The 21779-nt window shown below is 29.0% G+C and overlaps 1 protein-coding gene across 8 annotated transcripts in view; it reads right to left on the bottom strand.

Annotated features, from left to right (window-relative positions):
• The window catches only part of LOC129968542 (dual specificity tyrosine-phosphorylation-regulated kinase 4-like), a 144618-nt gene that overhangs the window by 13511 nt on the left and 109328 nt on the right, over positions 1–21779 (bottom strand). For all 8 annotated transcript variants that reach the window (XM_056082539.1, XM_056082542.1, XM_056082538.1 and 5 more), the window contains exons 3-9: positions 20749–21101; positions 16893–17062; positions 12632–12768; positions 9115–9255; positions 5681–5819; positions 4536–4658; positions 2218–2410 (exon numbers count right to left, since the gene is read on the bottom strand). In XM_056082539.1, coding sequence (XP_055938514.1) covers positions 2218–2410; positions 4536–4658; positions 5681–5819; positions 9115–9255; positions 12632–12768; positions 16893–17062; positions 20749–21101 — 1256 coding nt within the window. The remainder of the gene's footprint in view (positions 1–2217; positions 2411–4535; positions 4659–5680; positions 5820–9114; positions 9256–12631; positions 12769–16892; positions 17063–20748; positions 21102–21779) is intronic.

Below are 21779 nucleotides of genomic sequence, written 5' to 3'. Positions count from 1 at the left end.
GCAACATATGTTATTTGTCACAGATCGCTATTAATATAGTGTAATAGCGTTAGACTAAAAAAAATTACAGAAAATAAGCAATTTTTCAAAAAAAAAAAAAAAAGGCCCAAACGAATATATATATGTAACAGACAAAGTATGAAATCCGGCATTCTATAAAATGCTAGGCATTGTATATAATGCCTAAAACTTGCCGGCAAAAGTATGAAATCCGACATTCTATAGAATGCCTAGGCATTGCATATAATGTCAAATAAGAAACCGGCAAAATAGGAAATACATCTCCGATTCGTTTCGAATATCACGTGACAAGGCTTGTTTAGAATTGAAGATATTTTTGACCATGAAATTTCTCATCGGTCAATTGCAATTACTCAGTCCAGTGGAAGCGACCAAGGATTCGTGAAATGTATATGTAAAACAAAATGCTAAAATATGTCTTTGCGTGAAAAACGTAATGAAATGTTATTCATTCAAGGCCTACCATGTTGCAACAAGTAGGTTAATTTTAATTTATTTATATGAAATTTTGTTTCTTTTAATAAGAAAGGCATAAATATAGTTTTGTACAACTTTCACTTTTCTTTACGTATTTTGAATAAATATTTTAAATGACACTCTCATTATTTTTTTCTGATTAGCATTTGTATTTTTGAGGAATGCACGATCTTTATATAATAGTCTTATCAGCACCTTTTTTCATACTTTGCCTAAATAGCATTTGTTATTCTATAGAATGTCTAGGAAATGCAATGTCTAGGAAGAGTATGTAATAATTCTCATATTTCATACTTTGTTTGAAAACGACCGGCATTATATACAATATCTAGGCATTCTGTAGAATGCCAGCGTTTTATACTTTACAGTAGCTCATATATATTTAGCGAAAAGTCAGATGAAAAATATTTCGGAAAGGATGGTATAAAATATTTGATGAACAGATGATTAGCCTTTCATTTCAGACAGACGAGTGCAGTTGATATGAGGGAGAAAAGTATGAAAAAGAGAAAGTAAATAATAGGTTTTAATAAATACTATATTAGAGAGTGATTACAAAATATTAACATTTGGCGTGAATGTAGCATTTTTGCTGAATCTGTTGTGTGATTCTTGGCATGCAGTTTATAATATTTGAAAATCGAATTTGTGTTTTAAACACCTATTTACGAACCGATCAAAACAAAATTTCAACACAGAACTACATGTGTAACGACAAAATCATACATTGATGCATAATTTGATATATTTCAGTTCAATGCGTTTTGTGTCAACGCTTTTATATGTCTCTGAAAATACTGACAGACAGACGCCAACTTGTTGTTAGATTTGGCTCAAAATTTTATAGTCCTCTACAATATAGATATTAAATCTGTATACCGAATTTTATCCATCTAGCTCCCTTCCACTGTCCAATTATAGTGTTAACATTAATTGAACAGTCGAAGAGACAGAGTTCCATTGAACGTGTTTTACTCAAAATTTGATAAAAATGCGTAAAGTTGGTATGTTGTTGTTTCTTATGGCATTTGCCATGGACAAGACCGCTGTTACGAAGGCAGCAATTTTAAGCCGGTGGGGGAGCGTCTCTTGTTTTTATAGTAGCGCCATCTAGGGCCAAGAGAATGACTTAACTACACACACGTCACAACCCTTTTTATGGGACGGACTTCACTCACTCATTCACAGATCAGACCTGAATCAGAGAACGATCACCTCTGAACGAGTACCCCCAGTGGTATTAATCTCAACATGGATGACTTTGTGACGCGCGTCAGCCACCAAACACGCAGGGAATCTTCGGCCGGTGGGGTTCGAACTCGCAACCAAAGGGACACGAGTCCAACGTTCTACCAACCAAGCTATCCCGGCCCATAATTTTGGTCTAAAGACCATATACCAAATTTTATCTGTCTAACTCAAAACGTTTTCGAATAAACAGTGTTTTTCGAACTCAGGGAGCTCTAAAGCGTGGAGATTCGTCAAAATCCTCGAATTCGAATTTTTTGACGATTAAAATGCTTTCTCTATACTTCCTATACGAGAAAGTAAAAAAGCAATAATCACAGGAAGAAAAATGAGTAGTACTATAAGAAATAGCAATGAAGAAATGTAAGAAGTACTTATAAGTAAATACTATTCGGAAAATTACAGAGAATAATAATGAAGCAAAATAATAAAAGGTGAAAAAAAGAGAACAAGAATGGAATGGAATCTCACCGAAAAAGAGTCTCCTCCTGGAGGCCAGCTCCAGGACGACGGGGGGCGGTGGACCCAACACTTCCATGATGCAGGCCAGCTGATCGGCTTCATTTTCACCCGGGAAGAGGGGCATGCCAGTCTGAAGTTCGGACAGGATGCAGCCCAGGCTCCACATGTCGATGGCAGGTCCATAGGGGAGACCTAGTATCACCTGCAAAACGACGGATTTGGTTCACTTTTTTCATCAAGCAATAATAATATTAGAATGGCGCAATCATGAGATTACAATAATAATAAACTAAGCAACTGTATGCATTTTTTTACTATAAATTAATTGTAAGTAAAATCTAATAACAAATAGTGATTTGGTTTATTATTTTTTCTGTAAATTCTTGTTTTTTTTAAAAAAACAGACTGTTAAAATCAGCCCTTTAAAAAAAAAAAAAAAAAAAAACTAGCTGCCTTTGGTAACTAGCTTGTGCGTCCGAAATATCGATTCGCCAGAAAAATATTAATATAGAATACATTTTATTAAAAAAAATTCACCTTTTTATTTGATAAGACCCTAAAACATGAATATAATTAAAGCAATCTTCACAAATTAGAGTGGCTGCAAATTAAAAAAAAAAGTGTTTATCCTATTTCAGAGTTTAATTCTAATACAAAGCTTCCCTTAATTTTAATTTTAACATTGAAAAAAGCACATGATTGAAAGTTTTGATGGATTAACTTACATTTCTTCATAACATTTAAAACATTGCTTCATACTGTGCATCAAATGAAATTTTTAAATGAATCATTGAAATAAAGAAAAAAAAGGTGTGCGAAATGAAATTGATATAATTAAAAAAGTAATTTTTAAAAAAAGATTATGGTGGTAATGCAAAAGTCGTATTTGTAAATCAATAGTATAGAAAAGCATAAACACCAATTTTCATAGGCAAATCATAAAGATTACCCACTCAGCGATGATGAAGCCTATTATCGTGCTCGATTAAACTTTCAGTTTGCCGCCTAATTCTGTCATCTTCTTTCTTCCGACTGTACGGAGTTTCGGTGGCCCTCTTCGAGCCTTTTTAATAATATTTTGTAGTTCCATTAAATAGCTACATAATGAATTGAATTGCAGCAGTAAAAACGTTTAATAAAGAAGTCTGAAGCTTTCTATGGTAGTATGTTTACATTTGACAGCTGCCATTCGACGATAAGTAATAAGAGCGATTTCTATGCCATGTGCGTTAGCGTGTTATATATAGAGAGATATAAACTACGAGAAATATCCTATGAGACTACAACTATGAGAAAGAAAGAACAAATTTAACTTTCTTCCACAACGTGTTGCCATTTTTTTGTTGCAAAGTGCGAAAAATTTCTTTAAAACAAAAATGATAAATACTATATAAATATATCATGTAAATATAAAAAAATGTATTATAAAAATGTAAGAAGTTTAATTCTAAATTAAAGAAGAAATACTTGTTAAAAAATTCTTATTTTACGCATTAACAATTTAGTGTCTCTGTTATTTCATAAAAGATTTGAAATTTTTTATAGATTACAAACATTTTTTAATTGAAACAAAATTTAAGAATGCAGTAATTTGATGTATATATGACGGTGGTTAAGGGCTTAATACATAACCCATTATTTATTCACTTTTATTCGCAAAAGCAAGCGTTACTCAGCAGTTATGCTAAAAAAATTTTATTACATAAAAGTGAGAAGATTTTCTCAACTGCATAAGAACATAATTCTCAAGTATAAGAACATAATTCTATTTAAGAAAAAAATTATTATCCAAGCCATGAAATTCACAATTAAATTAATAAAACGGTAAGTTAATCAGCTGGAATCAAAATATATAATGAACAGCTATTATAATGAATTAATATTTTAAATTTCATTTCTTATACATAAAAAATTAGTTTAGTATAATGAGATTTTAAACTTGAGATTTATGGTCTTGTAGATAAAAAGTTTTTTGAAACTGCAAAGAAAACATAGGATAAATGCCATGTTATAACCATCGTAAATCAGTTCATCGAAATCACGTGCAACTTACATGGTTTTTAAATCAAGTCGATGATATGTGAAAACATATTGAATACAGTTCGCCATAATTAATCATATTTAAAAAATAATCTTTTCATCAATACAAGAAAGAATGTTTAAATCTCTTTTAATCAGCTCGAAAATATTTATTTAAGTCAACTATGCACTCAACCAGAACAATTCGGTTACAAATTTATAAAAAAATCACATGAAAGTTCAAATATTTTCAAACGATAAACGTGACAGAAAAAAAATAAAATAAAAAAGAAGGAATGAAATCTTACCTCTGGCGACCGGTAGAATCTAGACTGAATATATGTATACACCCTCTGGTGAGTATAACAGGAACTACCGAAATCAATTACTTTGATCGAATTTGCACCTCTTTGCTTCAACAGAATATTTTCCTGTCAAAGAAAAAGGTCCAACGTTATTGATAATAATGCTGCACTCCAATCTATTAGTTCATGGTAAACAGCTTCATCGAACCTGTTTACAATAACTTCTTTGTTTGATTCCACGAACGATGAATTGATTGGACGATATGAAATTCGTTAAATTTCTTTTTTAAAGTCTACTGGTGCTTCCGAAAACAATATTTACCTAAACAGTTCTTGGAAGCAAATCGATGGATAGAAATTTAAATGAAGGCTTGGTTTTTATCTCACTTATAAAGAGATGTATAATCAAAGAAGGCCATTATTTATTCAATAAAATGGATTTAACGTCAACAACAATCTAGATTCGCTGTTTATGTTAAAAAAATAGGCTAATAAACTAAATAGAAAATAAAATATACAATATATAATTCAATATTGAATTATACAATATATAATTCAATATTTATAAAATTAATGAAAAAACAGCGATAATCATTGCAGGAGAAATTTTCTAAACCAGAGAATAATTAGCAATAAAAGAAAGAACATTTAAAAAACAGATACAGATAAAAATTTTAAATATAATTTTTATACATAAATTTTTAGCCATGAAAAGTTTCTAAAACGATTTTTTATACAGATATTTCATTTACACAGTGCTGATGAATTTTAGGACAAAACGAAACAGGTGGTAGAAAACCTCCGCGTTATTACCTGAGCTTCAAGCTAATGGATTTCTTTGTCAGGAGCAGTGGCAAGTGAAAGTACTTAGTGGCTCTAAGCAAAAGAGGCATCATAACGTGTATGAGATCCCCTCTTGTTCGATTTATTTTCACATTTCAATGCATTTTAAATTAAATTAACATGTTAATGATTTATTTCATCTTTCTTTTAACTTTTTATCAAACTAACTTTGCAAAGATGTTTGTCTTTATTTATTAGTTTATAATGAATCGTGTTATATAGCACAAACAGATTTTTAAGCCCTTTTTAAATTTAAAAAAATAGGCTTCAGTAGAAAAGAAATAAAGAGGGAAACAAGTACATACTGGTTTAAGGTCGCAGTGTATGATGTGTTCTTTGTGCAGAAGCCTCAGGCATTGCACTAGCGCGAAAGCATACCTCCGAATCATCGTGTTGCCGATACCTCGGTAGTTGTTCTTTTTAATGAGCTCGTACAAATTCAACCTGTAAATAAAAGAAACTGTTAAAATCGCAATTCAGTGATCAGTATGCAACTACCATTACATCAATTATTAACATTATAGTAGTGCTAAATTCATAAATTCAGCAGAAAACGAAATACTCGTTAATATTTACGGTCCCTGGTTTGTTTGGCGATTTTCTAATTACGCCAAGCTTAATTTTGCGTAAGATGCCAAAATTTCTCCATTAGGTTACATTTGTTGGCGATTTATCACGGTGAATGTAAATATCAACAAGAAGCGAAAACAATGGAATCCGAATCATAGTCATTTCTAATTAATGATCATGTTGAAAATATTGTATATACAGTTATGTCAGCATTTCTGATACTGAAAATTTTATGAAAATTGTAGAAATATGATTATTCTGTTTAAAAATCTATACACATATAACGATGAAATTCATAAATAGTTTGTTGGCCACAGAAATTTAAGTTACTCAATAGATTTCCTTTAAATTTGTGCTCACAATTTGCTTACTGTTAAGCATATGAGAAGTTTTACGCAAGGTTTCATAATAAAAATTTAATACTGTGGAAGCAATATAATGTAATTGCATATAATGTTATCATTCGCTTTATATTATCAAAATTCTCTGGCTCTGAATTGATGTACTCAAACGTACTCAAAATGATTCTTTTAATGTGATAACTACATTGTTAAATTTTCTCAGTTTTAAAGTAGAGAATAGATACATCTTTCATTTTTCAACATTATTGTATCAACCTGTAAGGAATTTTTCACTTCACTTGTGAAGAAACGTCCGGAGCCATTTTCACAATGGATGGGTTCACATTCTCTTGTTTGAATTAGAGCGGTCTGGATTAGTTTAAATGAGCAGTACGCTGTCAGGTTTGGGTCGAAATCTGTTGAACAGCGATAAATCTCTGCGAGTGAGTCATGAAAAAAATATATTTATAAAAAAAAAGAGCAGAATGTTGCAGACAAAAGTGAAATTTTTAACAGGTTTGAAATCTTGCCTAAAATGAGATAAACACAATAATTGACTCATTCGAAAATTTCACACCTCTTCTTTTTAAAATTCTGAAAAAACTTGGGTTTTTTTTAGCAAGACGATGTGCTAAACATTAGTGATTTCAATGGATATGAATATACTGAAAGAAATCCTTTAACGAACTCCGAAAAGTGTCAAGAATTTGATATTTTAAACCATAGCTTACTGTATCGTCCAATAAATGTTTAAAGTCAAAAGCATGACCAATACATAAGTGAATTATTAAAGAAAATCATCAATACGCAATAATTAGCTTTTTAAATTGTTTTAAAATAATTGCATTTGAATATTTTAAATTATTATTTTTGAAATAAATTGTAGATAACCCAGAAGTAAGGTGGTATCCCCCCCCCATTTCTACTTCGATATAATAAAAATAAAGGTATAATTTAATTTTTTTTATTCATGAAAATTAATGAAACTTAAAAATTTCTTAAAATATCGAAGCTGATTTTTTTTCTCAATAACAGTATTATGTCGTTTAAATTAAACTTTACCAAGTCAGATGATTGTATCAACACCTCTTTAAGAAATGAAGAGATGTTCATTGAGCTGGGTTCTTTAGTATCACAGATGACAAAAGAATTTTTACATAAAATACTTCAGATAATGAATCAGATAATGAACTCACCAATATATTAAATAAAAAATAATGTAAAACCTCGTCAAAAAATTTGCTAAAATGGAAATCAAGTATTCTTACTCCTACGATGAAAAAGATCCACAGAAATAAAAGAAAACGAGAAGATTTGCAAAAGATTCATTGAATACTGTTTTTGAAAAAGTGACTTCTACAGAGATTCAGACTTGTTCCGTTCTTATTTTATGATAAGCTAAGTTTTATATTCTCAAATATTCACCAATATCGATCCATTGAAGACACAACATTGAAGCAAAATTGAGTACCGTCCAACAACATTCTCAAATATTCACCAATGTTGATGCATTGAAGACACAACATTGATGCAAAATTGAGTACCGTCCAACATCATTCTCAAATATTCAACAATGCTGATGCATTGAAGGCACAGCATTAACTCAAAATTGAGTACCGTCCAACAACATTCTCAAATATTCATCAATGTTGATGCAATGAAGACACAACATTGACGCAAAATTGAGTACCGTCCAACAACATTCTCAAATATTCACCAATGTTGATGCATTGAAGATACAACATTGACGCAAAATTGAGTACAGTCCAACAACAATCTCAAATATTCACCAATGTTGATGCATTGAAAACACAACATTGATGCAAAATTGAGTACCGTCCAACAACATTCTCAAATATTCACCAATGCTGATGCATTGAAGAAAAAACATTGATGCAAAATTGAGTACCGTCCAACAACATTCTCAAATATTCACCAATGTTGATGCATTGAAGACACAACATTGATGCAAAATTGAGTACCGTCCAACAACATTCTCAAATATTCACCAATGTTGATGCATTGAAGATACAACATTGACGCAAAATTGAGTACCGTCCAACAACATTCTCAAATATTCACCAATGTTGATGCATAGAAGACACAACATTGACGCAAAATTGAGTACCGTCCAACAACATTCTCAAATATTCACCAATGTTGATGCATTGAAGACACAACATTGACGCAAAATTGAGTACCGTCCAACAACATTCTCAAATATTCACCAATGTTGATGCATTGAAGATACAACATTGACGCAAAATTGAGTACAGTCCAACAACAATCTCAAATATTCACCAATGTTGATGCATTGAAGACACAACATTGACGCAAAATTGAGTACCGCCCAACATTAATCGGTTTGTTCGACATTTGTTGTTACAGATTTTCATAGATGAGTAGATGATGAACCTCTTCCATAAACTGATCTCTTTCCATAAAATTTTCTGGTTAAAAGACAATATTTATCGCAAAAACCATGTGCTTTTACAAAATTCTTTCTTTTTTGCAATTAATTTTTAAAAATTCGAATATTTGTAACTTTTTAAAACCAAATAATTATTTCACGAATATTTCAAATATTAAAGGCTCCAATTTCGTATAATTTGCACTAACAGACGTCGAAGCATCGTTTAGCATCGAGGTGCTAAAGCTTAATTAAAAAAAACAAAAAAAAAACAAACACTTGTATATTCTTCATTTTGAATGCAAAAAAAGGAAAAAGTGAAAGAAGGAAGAAATTGACAAATTGGGTTGGAAAAAAAAAAATGCGGGAAGAAAAGAAAAAAGCATACATTTTTCATAAAACGACCGAAATCACTCACCCCATCAACTCAAAGGTTATGCACAGATGATTCCTGAAGTAAAAGTGGTTAAGCATTTTGATCATATGATGACTACCGTCTCTGTCTTTCCGACACAGATGTTCGAGGATCTTCACTTCCACTAGAGCCTGCTGGTGGAACCTGAAACGAGGAGAAAAAATTCAATTCGCCATTAAATTTTATTAATATTTCATTTTTTTAAATTCTGTTCACAGTTTTCCCAAAATAATTTTCTAACATTTCATTAACAAATTATATTTTAATTAAAAATAATTAAAATAAATCCCTTAATTAATTTCTTTATGAAATGAATCATCTACAACAAGTAAAGCATGCTATTCATCGAAAACATAACGTTAATAAATTCCTAAATAAATTAATAAGCTGAATTAATTATTAATGCCTTTTAATCACAAAAGAGATGATTAAATCTCCTTATTTTTTTATTCTGATTTATAGTTAATGAATTCGTTATCTTAATCTTTCTAATTAATAATTTATATTCATTAACAAAATAAATTTGATAATTACCATATTTTTTATTGTCTTCAGTTCTTTTTTTTTTGTTGCTATTTCTGAGTTTTTTTCGTAATGTTCATTTATTAGTATGCTAATACTAACAGAAGAGTATTTATTCATTTTTCTTTATTCATTTCATTCTTTATTCATTTTTCTTTTAAACACATGTACATTTACAATATTTATTTTACATTATAATAACCATTTTATAAATTATTCTTAAATTCATTTCTTATGAAAAAGGCATAAATTAATTTATACCGAAATTGTTAATTTTTTTTTCCAATTTGAATCATGTGGAACGGCGATTTCCGGCTACGTAGTTGCTTAGAGCACTCGGCTGAAAGAGGACCGTACGTAAAAAAATGCTAACAGTCTAATTTCCAAAAAATAAATTTGTTAAAAGCAAGAATCTTATGAATTATGAAATATTATGATAATATTTACACTTTGCAAAGTATGATTGGTTAAGATCCTATTTATTTCATTATTATCGTCTGTTATTACAGTATTTATAAATGCCAGTCGTCTGTTTAAATTAAAGTGAATACAAACGCGGATGCCTCCTGGTCATAGTCATATTAAATGAATATGCATAATAACAATGTTACTGAAATAAAATATTAACCCAAAATAAATCATTAAAATGTTGGTTAAGTTGAAAATATTTTGAAACTGAATTCTCCATCTTATAAAATGCCTCATAATAAGCACTTCCTATGCGCACAAAGTGCTTAATTTTCCCATTGATCGCATTTTATTATTAAGTTATTAATAATAAAAGAAAACATTTTTAATTTTCATTTAAACGTCGTTTATTATAAAAAATTTTTGGAAATGGGGACATATAAATTTTAAAAAAAAGTTTTGCACACATCGGAGTAGCAAGTGATAAAGCTGCATATAATGCTGCAAAAAAGTGCCACTATTCTCTGTAATATAAATATTCCATTGAAAATTCTAGAAATAGCTTTCAAAACTAAATTAAAAAAATCTCCAACGGTTACAAATTATGGTCTCTTTTTTTTTCAAATATCTGCGCCGTTTCAACTTTAACACTCCTAATTGACTATGTGGTCAAAATATCAATGGTGACATAAAACATTACATATCCTCTCGCCCACTGCTGGAACACATCAGAAGCAGTATAAAAATGTAAATGTCTTTCTCTGAAGTTGTAGGTAAAAAAGAACTGATAAACGAAATCCAGAGACTGCTAGCTTATGTGCATGAGCGTCAATCAGATTTATTCCTCCAAAACTAGAATTGAAATCTATATCACACACTAATTTATGAATATTCCTATTTTTCTTTTTAAACTTTTGTTCCTTTTCTTGTTTTGTTTATTTATCGTTATTATTTTTTTTACTTATTTCCTTTTTCATAACTTCACTTTTAATATGTGGAGGAGGCTCTACGATTTTTTCACTTATCGGCCTGTAATTGTAGTTTATCAAATTTCGTTTTCTATCAGTCGGATAAAAAGTGTTCAAAATACAATTCAGTTTTTTTGTACTTGCGTATTAAGATGCGATAGATGGATAAAATTCGATACACATGTTTCACATTTAAATTGTAGATATGTATCGAATTTGGAACTAATTCCGTCAATAAATTGTTTGTCTAGCGGCCTGTATTTTCGCAAGCATGCATACACGATATATTAAAAAAAAATAACGACTTAAGGTGCATGATTTTTTTACTGCAATTGTAATTCTGTGTCAAATTTAGATTGGTATCAATCAGATAAAAATGTCCAAAATTCATTTCTGTTAACATATTAACCGCATTACAACAATTAATCGCCAAAAAATACATTTTAATTGACCTTTTCGTAATTATTATTTGCCAATGGGATTCGGTATAATGAGTACATTTATTAAAGAGTATGCGAAATATTTCTGGGAGAACATTCTTAATAATTTAAAAAAAACTTTAATTGAAATTTTCCAATTTTTTTAATGTGTGATACATACTATATTTAATTCTTTTGAATGTGATCCGCAATTAAGCGTTTTGTTATGGTAGAATATAATATTTATTATTTAGAAATTGCTTAAATGAGTGTTAAATTATTATTAATAAAATAATTTGGAACTAAAAAGTGGAATTCTTCACAATCTGGCGGAAAAAAGGCCTTCAGAAATACGTATTCTTCCGGTATTTATATATAAACCGCTTTTAAGTGATCAATCGACAAAAATAATGAAGTAAAAAAAAAAACCCTACTTTTTTTGATAACTTTGAACCAATCGAAAAAAAAAAAAAACAAAAAAAAACACCATCATAAAGTCACAACTAAGTTGCAATGGACTTCCTGGAAAAATTTCCTTGTCAAAACATAAGTAAAAAAAATGTTTTTTATTAATTTTATTCATTTCATAATTCTCACTGAAATTGAGAAGTCAGACGATAATTAAAAAATTTTTTAAAAAGTAAACCCCTATCTGCATGCTCATAAATCATATAAAATAAGAAATATATAATTAGTATTAAAATTATGCAATAAAAGTACGATTTTCCTCACTTTTATAATAAATGCTTGGTTTTAAAATTTAATTACAGTTTTCAATACTAAGTAATAATATGCTAGTACCATTTTGATATCAATTAAATTTCTACTTTCAAACGAATTTAAATAAGCAAATTTCTAACAATCAAAGTTGTTTTTATATTGGTTATATGTCTTTTCATTTCTATGTCCTTTTACGTTAGTTTCTTGAAAAACGTATAATTAGTAATCAAAAATTTTTTTATTGATATTTTTTTCTATTTGCAATTATAAATCGAGAAGAAATAAATAAAACGATAAAATGAATACAAAATTTTTTTGAGCTGAATTTTACCAATATTATGAATTTTTTTTCTACAATTTCTTTCTCGAGATATTTAAAGTTATTTGCTTTAAATTTGTCCTTCACATTTTTAAAGGTACTTCTAACGCTAACAAAAATTTCTTTACAAACTAAAATAATTAAATTTTAAATATAATACTTACCTCTTTTTATTTCTTATGATTTTAAGAGCAACTTGCTGATCTGTTTTATGGTCTAGAGCTCGGATAACTTGTCCAAACGATCCTTTTCCTATTACTTCTAAAATTTCATATCTATACGCTAAATGGTCATGAAGTACCTAAAAATAGTACAAAATTTATTAGAATTAATCAAGGCTACTATAATAATATTGCTACAAATCTGTAACATTGTTTTCCTGCGCTGTTAGCCTCATAGTTAAGAAGAGACATTTACAGATATTTTTAATGGATGTCAAATCAATTATCTCTGACCTTGGCGTCAAACTTAGCAACTGTTTTGCCATGAAACTGGCGCCAAAAAGATTCATGTTCCATTTGCTTATATTGTGAATTCATATAAGTTCTGTTCTTTTGTGTATATATTTCGGCTTTTTTTTCTTGCTCGTACATCGGGTTTTCTTGAAGAATAAAAAATTCGTCGTATCGACATTTTTTTCAACTTACACCTACCGAACAATTTCCTTAACAATATATTACTGTTAAATGTATATTGTCATTGAATTACATATATAATCACAATTATTTACTTTTCAGTTTATAACTTTTTTCATGCTATTAAAAATGCTAAATACTATCAATTAAATAATATATTATCATTACTGTTTTACAAAATTACCTTTCCTGAGGAAAATTTGAATCCGTTTAAAAATCAAGGAAAATTTGAAAAAAATATCATTAAGAAAAACATAATGAATAACGTAGTATGTTCTTCAAGACATATAAAATATTTAATAACAGCAACTCAAATAAATTTGTATAAAAAATACTTTTTTAAAAAACTAAAATTAAAAAAACATAAATTATTTATAACTGAAAAGTACAGTAGACTCCCGATTATCCGCGGGCGGGTTATCCGCGCCTGCCGCACTAAGTTTTTTTTTTTTTTTTTTTTGCTTCCAAGCAAAGAAAAAATGCTTCCAAAGCAAGAAGCAAACACAAATGACAGATTTCTTCAAAAAGGTGTAGTTTTACGGTTATGCTTTTGTAATTACATAATACATTACAGTATTAAAACAGTACATATGTATTCATTTTTCTGTGCATCCTTGACGTCTCTCGTAAGTACAATGCACTTTTCTGTTTTCATTAACAAAATGCATTTTAGGTTAGTTTTGAGTGATATACTAAAATATTAAGCATTAGTTAAACATTTCCTGCTGTTTATTTTACGTTTCATTGTTCATAAAACGATTTTTCAAAGTTGGAATGACTGTTTTCTCTTTTGCTATACCAGTTTTTAGCTTTTTTCGGATTATCTGCGATTTTTGTTATCCGCGGAGGCCGCGCCACCCAATTCCGCGGATAATCGGGAGTGTACTGTATTATGAATTTTATGTTGAAAATTCTAGATCGCAACTTTCATCAAACATATAAATGGCTACTGTTTTTTATTGAAACAATTGATGATTTGAGTTATCAGTTATTCTAGAACAAATTCAAAGAAACAACAATTTGTATCTAGAAAATTTGATGTTTTGAATGATCAGTTATTGTAAAACTTATTCAAGGAAGCAACAATTTGGACCAAGACAAATTTGATGTTTTGAATTATTAGTTATTCTAGAACAAATTCAAGGAAACAACAATTTGGAACAAGAATAATCAAGTCAATAAATTCGTATTATACTAACACATTTTTCTATGAACAGTGAGAGTCTGAATTAGTAGTTTTAAGTGTGTCAATGACGATATGAAAAATTGCTCATAAATTATATCTTATAATTTCTTGTTTTTGCATTTTCCTAGAAGATTCTATTCAATTAAAATCGATATTAGCTTTGTTTCTATATTTCTAAAAACTTTAAACAAAATTTAAATTTCTAAAGATCTGATTAAATTTTTTGAATTTATATTTCTAGTGACATTTAAAATTTTATTTGTGAATTAAATAAAACAAGAAGCTACATCTTATCGGTGAATCATCACTAATTAATAATTTCAAACTCTTTATTTAATTAAGTAGCAGATGGATCATCTTTAATTAATCATTCTAGTCTGCTTCATTTAATTAACTAGTCGGTGAATCAGTTCTAATTAATGATTTTAAATCTCTTCATTTAATTAATTAATAGGTAAGTTATTACAAATTAAAGAATTAATCTTCAACTAATTAGCATCTATATAGAACATCATAAAACGAATTTATGGTTTTCAGAACCATAAAAGTAATGAGCTATTTGTAATGCGGTGTAATGAATTCTAAAGAGCGGGGGAGGAAAAGTAAAAACATGATTTTTTTTAACATAATGATTACATTTCCGTCTAAAATGTCATTTTATCATTTCATAACAATAACAATTGTTATTTCTGACAGAAAATAATTCCAATATTTACACAGCAAATTACGTTGTCGATAATTCCCCACGTTCCCAGGAGAGAAACAAATATAATCAAGCAAACCATAATTTTTATCCACATCAAAAATAAGTTTTTAAAAAAAGAAACCAAACTATTTTTCGTCAGAAATATGAATCTTAACGTTTATATTCAGACGATAATTTTCAAAATTCGAAATATTTTTTTTAACAGTAATAAGTTAATTAAATAAGGGAATTTAAGTTTCGTATAACGGTTGTTTGCGTTTATATTAAATCATTACAAAAATATTACATGTTTTTCAATGCACATTTATGTGATATAACTTTTTCTTCAAGCTTCTTTTTTTGTTTAGATTTTTAAAAAAATATGCCTCTGCTGACTTATGTGTTTTCACAGAATAAGAACGCTTGCATGCTTCCAAAATTACTGGAAATTCTTATAGAATGCAAAGTAAAAAGCAAAATTCAATAATGCATTCCGTTTCTTGCTGCAACGTCAGCAGTTTTTTCTCTAATGTTTTCGGTCATGACTGGATTTTTAAAGTAATATTATTTTATATATATAATATAGATTATAATAAAGCCGAATTCTGGATTCTTTTTCCTCATTTGAAAAATGATCAGCTTAAGTGAGTTTCGAGAAATTTAGTTTTCAGAATAGAAATAAGAATGTTGCTTAAAAAAATGTTTGCAAAATTTAAAAGCAAATTTTTAATAAGTAAATAAATTTTAATTTTTTAATTTCAAAATCTCAGTATCATAATGTTGAAATATCTAAAAAGTTTAATATATGAACCATTTTTAAATATTTGATTGAGAATGTAAAAAAAGAAAAAAAAAATCTAATCGAATGAAACGAATAAAAATATATAAGACTGACACTTGCTTCATAAATCACTTATAATTTCCTCCGCCATTTCTTCAAAGAAAAATAACCCACCAATTAAAAAAAAGCTACCTATAATGAGATTATCTTAGAAAATATGCTTTCTTCCGAAATTACGAGATTCATCTTCCAAAAATCGATTAATGCTTCAAAGAAGATGGCATTCTTGACATTATTATTAAGCCTTTCAGCAAATTTTGTGCACTTAGTTATTTTTTTTTTCCTTTAAAAAAAGACAAAGGGAACAAAGATTTTTTCAGTTTTTATAATCATTGAAATAAATTAGTAATCTTTTCTAGCACATCCTAATGAAATGCTTAGTTTATAAGGGTTAAAATAGATTAAAATAAGGGTATTATTAATCGATTAAAATAAGGTTATTATTAATCGATTAAATAAGGTTATTAAAATCGTTTGGATTTTATTGCTTGCTTCGATTAAAAATAATTTATCGTTTGTCATTAATTATAACTTTGAGCTTTGCCTTTATTAAATCGATTAAAATAAGTTTAATCAATAAAATAAGATTATTTAAATCGATTGAGTTTTATTGCTAGCTTCGAGTGAAAATAATTTATCGTTTATCATTGTTTATGCCTTTGAGTTTTCGCAACGACAATATAGGTTGGTTTGTATCTGCTTTGTTTATATTAAAATACAATTTTAATGTAAAGAAAAAAAATATTTTTATTTAACATATTTTGAACCAGATACGTACACGTAAATACGTCTACATATCTGGTCTTTTCCTCAAAGCGTAAATAACAAATGTGGCACAAAATGTGCTAATATATTCTAGGATATGTAAAATTCCGTACGGAAATTGTCTAAACAATAGAATAAATTTTTTTGCACATATTTTAAAAATCTTGTTTTTGAGCAAAGTAAATGAAATTTTTAGAATTTAAAATAAAATGAAACAATTTCTTTTAATAAATAACTCGTTGATAAAGGACTTAAAATAAAATTATTGTATTCAATGCTTTCTTTACTGGGAATATTTTCAGCATATGCTTACTTTTATATAAGATCCATTGTCGTCATCGTAACCATGGTTATGAGGAGCACCTTCCTCCCCTTCGATTTTGGTCGCTTCCAACCCTAGGTACCAAATTTCGGGATATTCGCCACTTTGCAGTTCGTTCCGCTCAAAGGCGTTCAGCCTGGAACCGTAATACTTTAGGACCTCTAAAGAACAAGAGAAATTATTTTGTAAATCATATGACTTTTGTTTATACAATCTGAGTTTAATAAAAACACGTAAAATTTATTATTTTTTAAATTTCTAAAGTAATTTATATGAAGAGTGAAAAATTTTAAATTTATTATGGCCTTCGGTTTTGAATCAGATTTATTCTTCTCTTTTTAGTAAATTGCAAATTAGAATATTTTTTGTAAAGAATAATTGATATTGATAAAACACATTGCTTTAATGACACTAATGAAGAAATGAGGAAAAAGTTAAAGCTTTTTAATTTATAATAAAGCATTAATAAACAAATCAAATTGCAACTGAAATAAATATTTTTAATCTCAAATATCTGCTTGAATTAATACTTTCAATGAGGCTTTCATTTTAAATTTTAATATATAGAGTTCATGCACTCATAACGATTATTTCTTCGATGGATGAAAAGTATGCACATTCAAATGTACTTCTCCATTTTGATAGAAAATCAAACATACTGAGAACTCAAATTGCTTGATCTGTTGGCTGTAACTTTAGCTGTTTCAAATTGCTTCGCAAGCAGTTCTTTAGTTTTAATTTCAATATCACTTTTGTAATTGGGATTATCCTTTTGAATTACTAAAAGTTGCCATCTTCCTCTTTTACTCTCTATTCTCTCCCAATTTCTCACCGGTGAAGTTTCATCCTGTTTCTTTAGAAGTTCCACAGCTCGATATTACTATCTGAAGACTAAATTTAATCCTATCAGTTTCAAATTTAAAACTGATTTATGGCTGTTCCTCATAACTGCATTTTTTCAGGAGGATTCTATTTTTTTTATATATATATCTCTATATATATATTTATTCTCATAGGAGAATCAAATGACATTTTAAGGATTTCATGAAATATTTACTGAAATATACAGTTTTTAGCCATTTTTAAAAGATGGTTTTACTTTTAAATCACAAATTCTATATAATATCTAGATTTTATATCTAAACTTTTAGACTGTGGGGGGACATATTCATGAAAAATGTCCCTTCATTTACAAGAGAAATGCGATTGATTTTATAATTTTTTTTAATTAGATTTTAGGAATATTTTAAAAAAGCAAAGCAAAATCCGTAAAATTGGTTCTCAGAATGTGTAAAAATATTGTCCATTGTATATATATTCATTCCCATAATTGTATATTATATTTAAAATAAAACTAACACAATTTAAATTTTAGATTCAAAATCTGTACCATCGAAGACAATTATCTTTTATGTAACTCTAGCATTTCACATTTTCTTTCATATTATAGCCCGTTTCCCACATACGTTTAATATTTTTCAACATTATTGTGACATGTGAAGATAAAATAATATTGCAATATTTCTCAACACAAAAAATGTCTTGATTGTTTTTATACATTTAAAATAGGGTGTCATTCTGTGATTGAACACATCATTCACACATATAAAAGTAGAGTAAAAAATGCCCCTTTAAGAATTAATTTTTAAAGGTCAGTCCATGTCAGTCTAAGGGTCCCAAAAGCAGTCTTGACATCCGTTTCTTTCTCATACAGAAGAAATCAGACAGTCTAAGACACCTAAGACCGAATCTTATAGGAAGAAAGCACGCTGTAAAATTAAAACACAAGTTTATTTTAACTTAAATTCATTTTAGACAAAAAAAATGGCATTTTTTAAATCTCAAAATCATTCAATCTTTAAACTATAAATAAAATATAACTTCAGAAAGTACAAAAAGAATTCGAATATTTATGTATAAATTTTCATCACAAAATTGATATTCACGTAAAATTACTTCACACATGTTCTTTAAGATTTTGCTACAAAAAAGTTACCAAAAAAAATTCCTTAAATTCTAAACTGCCTCCAAAATTGTTTCAAAATATTAAAATGTGTTAATTTAAAGATATTTTTGGTAAATAGTTATAGTTTTCAGAGAGTGTATTTGTCATCAGTTTAAAAGCATGTAAGGCACTAACAATCTGTATTCTCATGCTTATGGTTTTATGTCACTTTCAAGATTCTGCTTTTTTCGAACTAAAGAATTTTAATTATTAACAATATTTAATCACAAATTGTCAGTTTACAAGCAAGTATGACACAACAATCAAAATCATGTTCACAAATTTATGCCACTTTCAAATTTTTTTTTCTCTAGCCATTTTGAAGATGAAGTTTGGTCAGAGATATATGTTCTCTTAGAAGAAGCTTTATGTTATTTATTTATACTGAGACTTCAGCGAAATTCATCATATGGTTGAAACAGCTGACGTATTTTAGTCAAAAAGGAAAAATAATAATGAGACTGATCTGCTCTGTAGTGAATTTTACAATAGGATTTAATTATTAGATGTTGCAATGAATCAGCAGGGAGAAGTCCGGACGCATGACAGCTCGTAAAGTCGACATCGATGGTAGAGTCGAAAATTAAAGATCTACAACATATCACAATAGAAAATTAAAGATCCACAATATGTCACATTAATTTTCTGAATGCATATATAGCTTCCTCGTATAATTCGCAATTTTAAACACTCTATACATCATTTATGAAATAAATTTATTTTTCTTTAAAATATAAATAGAGATCTTTCTAGTATCTTTCCTCGTACGATTTTGGAAACAGAAAAGAAAAACGAAATGCAACTTACTAATTCTCTTAATGTGTTTGTTTATTCTACTTGCCTAACGAAATATTAGGCATTCCAGCATTCGATAAGAGAGCAAAATTTGAAAAGTGAAAAGGCGATTAAATCTAATGTATGATACTAAAAAGACGGTCACCAAAAGGGGGCTATCATTAAAGCCATTTGATGATAATAAGCGATGTTTAGGGCAATATTTTAGCCATTAATATCATTATTATTTTTATAAATGATTGGCTATATTGTCACAAAATTTATTTTAAGTACATACGAAATCTTTGCAAGCGCACTTATATAGAAGAATAACTTTATTTTTATCGTATAGATACATAATTTTTGCTTTGAAAACAAACATTGGTGAAAACTATTTCATGTTTTCATCATTAGTTCTTCATGCTTTTCGTCTATCATGTTTCTAATCGCTTTAATTGTCTATTTAGAGTATAATCCAATTTAATGCTTAATTTTCAAATAACAATAAACAAAAAAAAATTAGTTTTTCGAAAGTTGTTTTAAACAAACTTTTCCAACTATGTTCAAGTAAAAAGCCAAATAAAACGACAGAAGAAAACTACTGATTTGTCAATCATAAATAAATAATTCGCAAAAATATATTTCAAACCACCTTGATTTTCATAGTTCGATTGGAGGCTTAGCATTTAGATAAAAATTTAAAGATGTGAGACATATCTAACTTTTTCACTAAAATAAATTTCTTTTTAAGTTCAATATACATGATAATCAGAAATTTGCTGTAACAAATTTTTTATATATATTCTCATTGTTTAGCTCAAGTCCATTAAGTCCTGAAAACAGACTGCGAAGGAAACGATTACACCATTTTAAATCAAGTAACTTATTCCATTTCAAAACTTTGAAAGAAATGTGCGTGAGTTGTTAATTTATTTAGGCAATAAAATATATTTTAAAAAGGATGAAAAATTATACATAAATTTTTAGCGATTCCATTTCAAAACATAGTTAAATATAAACATCATCTTATAATTTGAGAAACTGTACAGTTAAGGTAGTGCCACTAACCGTCGGGCAGTAGAGGCAGCCTCCTTCCGTAAGGGTCGTATCTGGCAGCAGGGTGACTGTTCTCCCCAAAGGATGCAGGCGGTGAGATCCATCTTTTGGGAAAAATCGTGCTGTCCTCCTCCAGGCGGGAGTTGCCGTCTTCAGTGTCACTGCTGTCCCCGGAGTCCAGAGGAGGGGGCAGCCGGTGGTGGTCCAATAGTGGTAGCGGGGGAGGCTCCTCAATTTCTCTAGGAGGACGTTGGTGCTGCGACAGCCTCTGCTGTTGCTGCAAGGTCAGGATACTAGGCAAGCTGGTCGACTTGTCCGATCCCAACCGGGTGTAGGAGCTGTTTTCAGCCGCTCGTAGGTGTATCCTGGAGACGAAATCAATTATTCATATCAATCAATCAATTTATCATTTTTATTATGCGGAGGTAATAGTATTTATCTTACTTATTCTAGCATTCTATGAGTCAAGGACTCATGAAGATGTGGCAGTTGTCACCTTTTATTGGTCAAAGCCACCTTACAACATCTAGTATCATTCAGTGTAAATGTTTTGGCTCAAACATATTGAGAGTGAGTTGCCTCCATAGAAAATTTTCAGAGATAATTGTAGATATTTGTGTTTTCTTAAAGACAAAATCAAAATAATTCGTTGCGAGGACACACATTGGGCTATCAGAGGACAGAATCTTTAATATCATGCTCCTCAGTCATTTGATGCCCTAACCCATTAGGCCAGGAATTCCCAAATAATGAGCAGCGATAAGAGATTGAATATATATGTAACTGCCTACAGTTTGCAAAATTTTAACGTGAAAAATCTTCATTAAGGCACACAGAAGCAATACGACAAAAAAAAAAAAAAATCTCAATATGAAAATAAGCTATTCGTGTCAGTTGATAAGAAATGAAGAAATCAAACAAGTATATTCTCAACATACGGATGAATAAATATAGAACGGCCTTTTGGCCACGATATATCTTTCACGGCGTTTTATACCTACGGTTTCGCTTAAAATTACGTTTCCATGCAATATTTTTAGAAT

The sequence above is a fragment of the Argiope bruennichi genome, chromosome 5 (assembly GCF_947563725.1).
Source record: "Argiope bruennichi chromosome 5, qqArgBrue1.1, whole genome shotgun sequence".
Classification (NCBI taxonomy): Eukaryota; Metazoa; Arthropoda; class Arachnida; order Araneae; family Araneidae; genus Argiope; species Argiope bruennichi.
The sequence above is the reverse complement of the archived record's forward strand: the minus strand, read 5'-3'. Positions and strand labels throughout refer to the sequence as shown.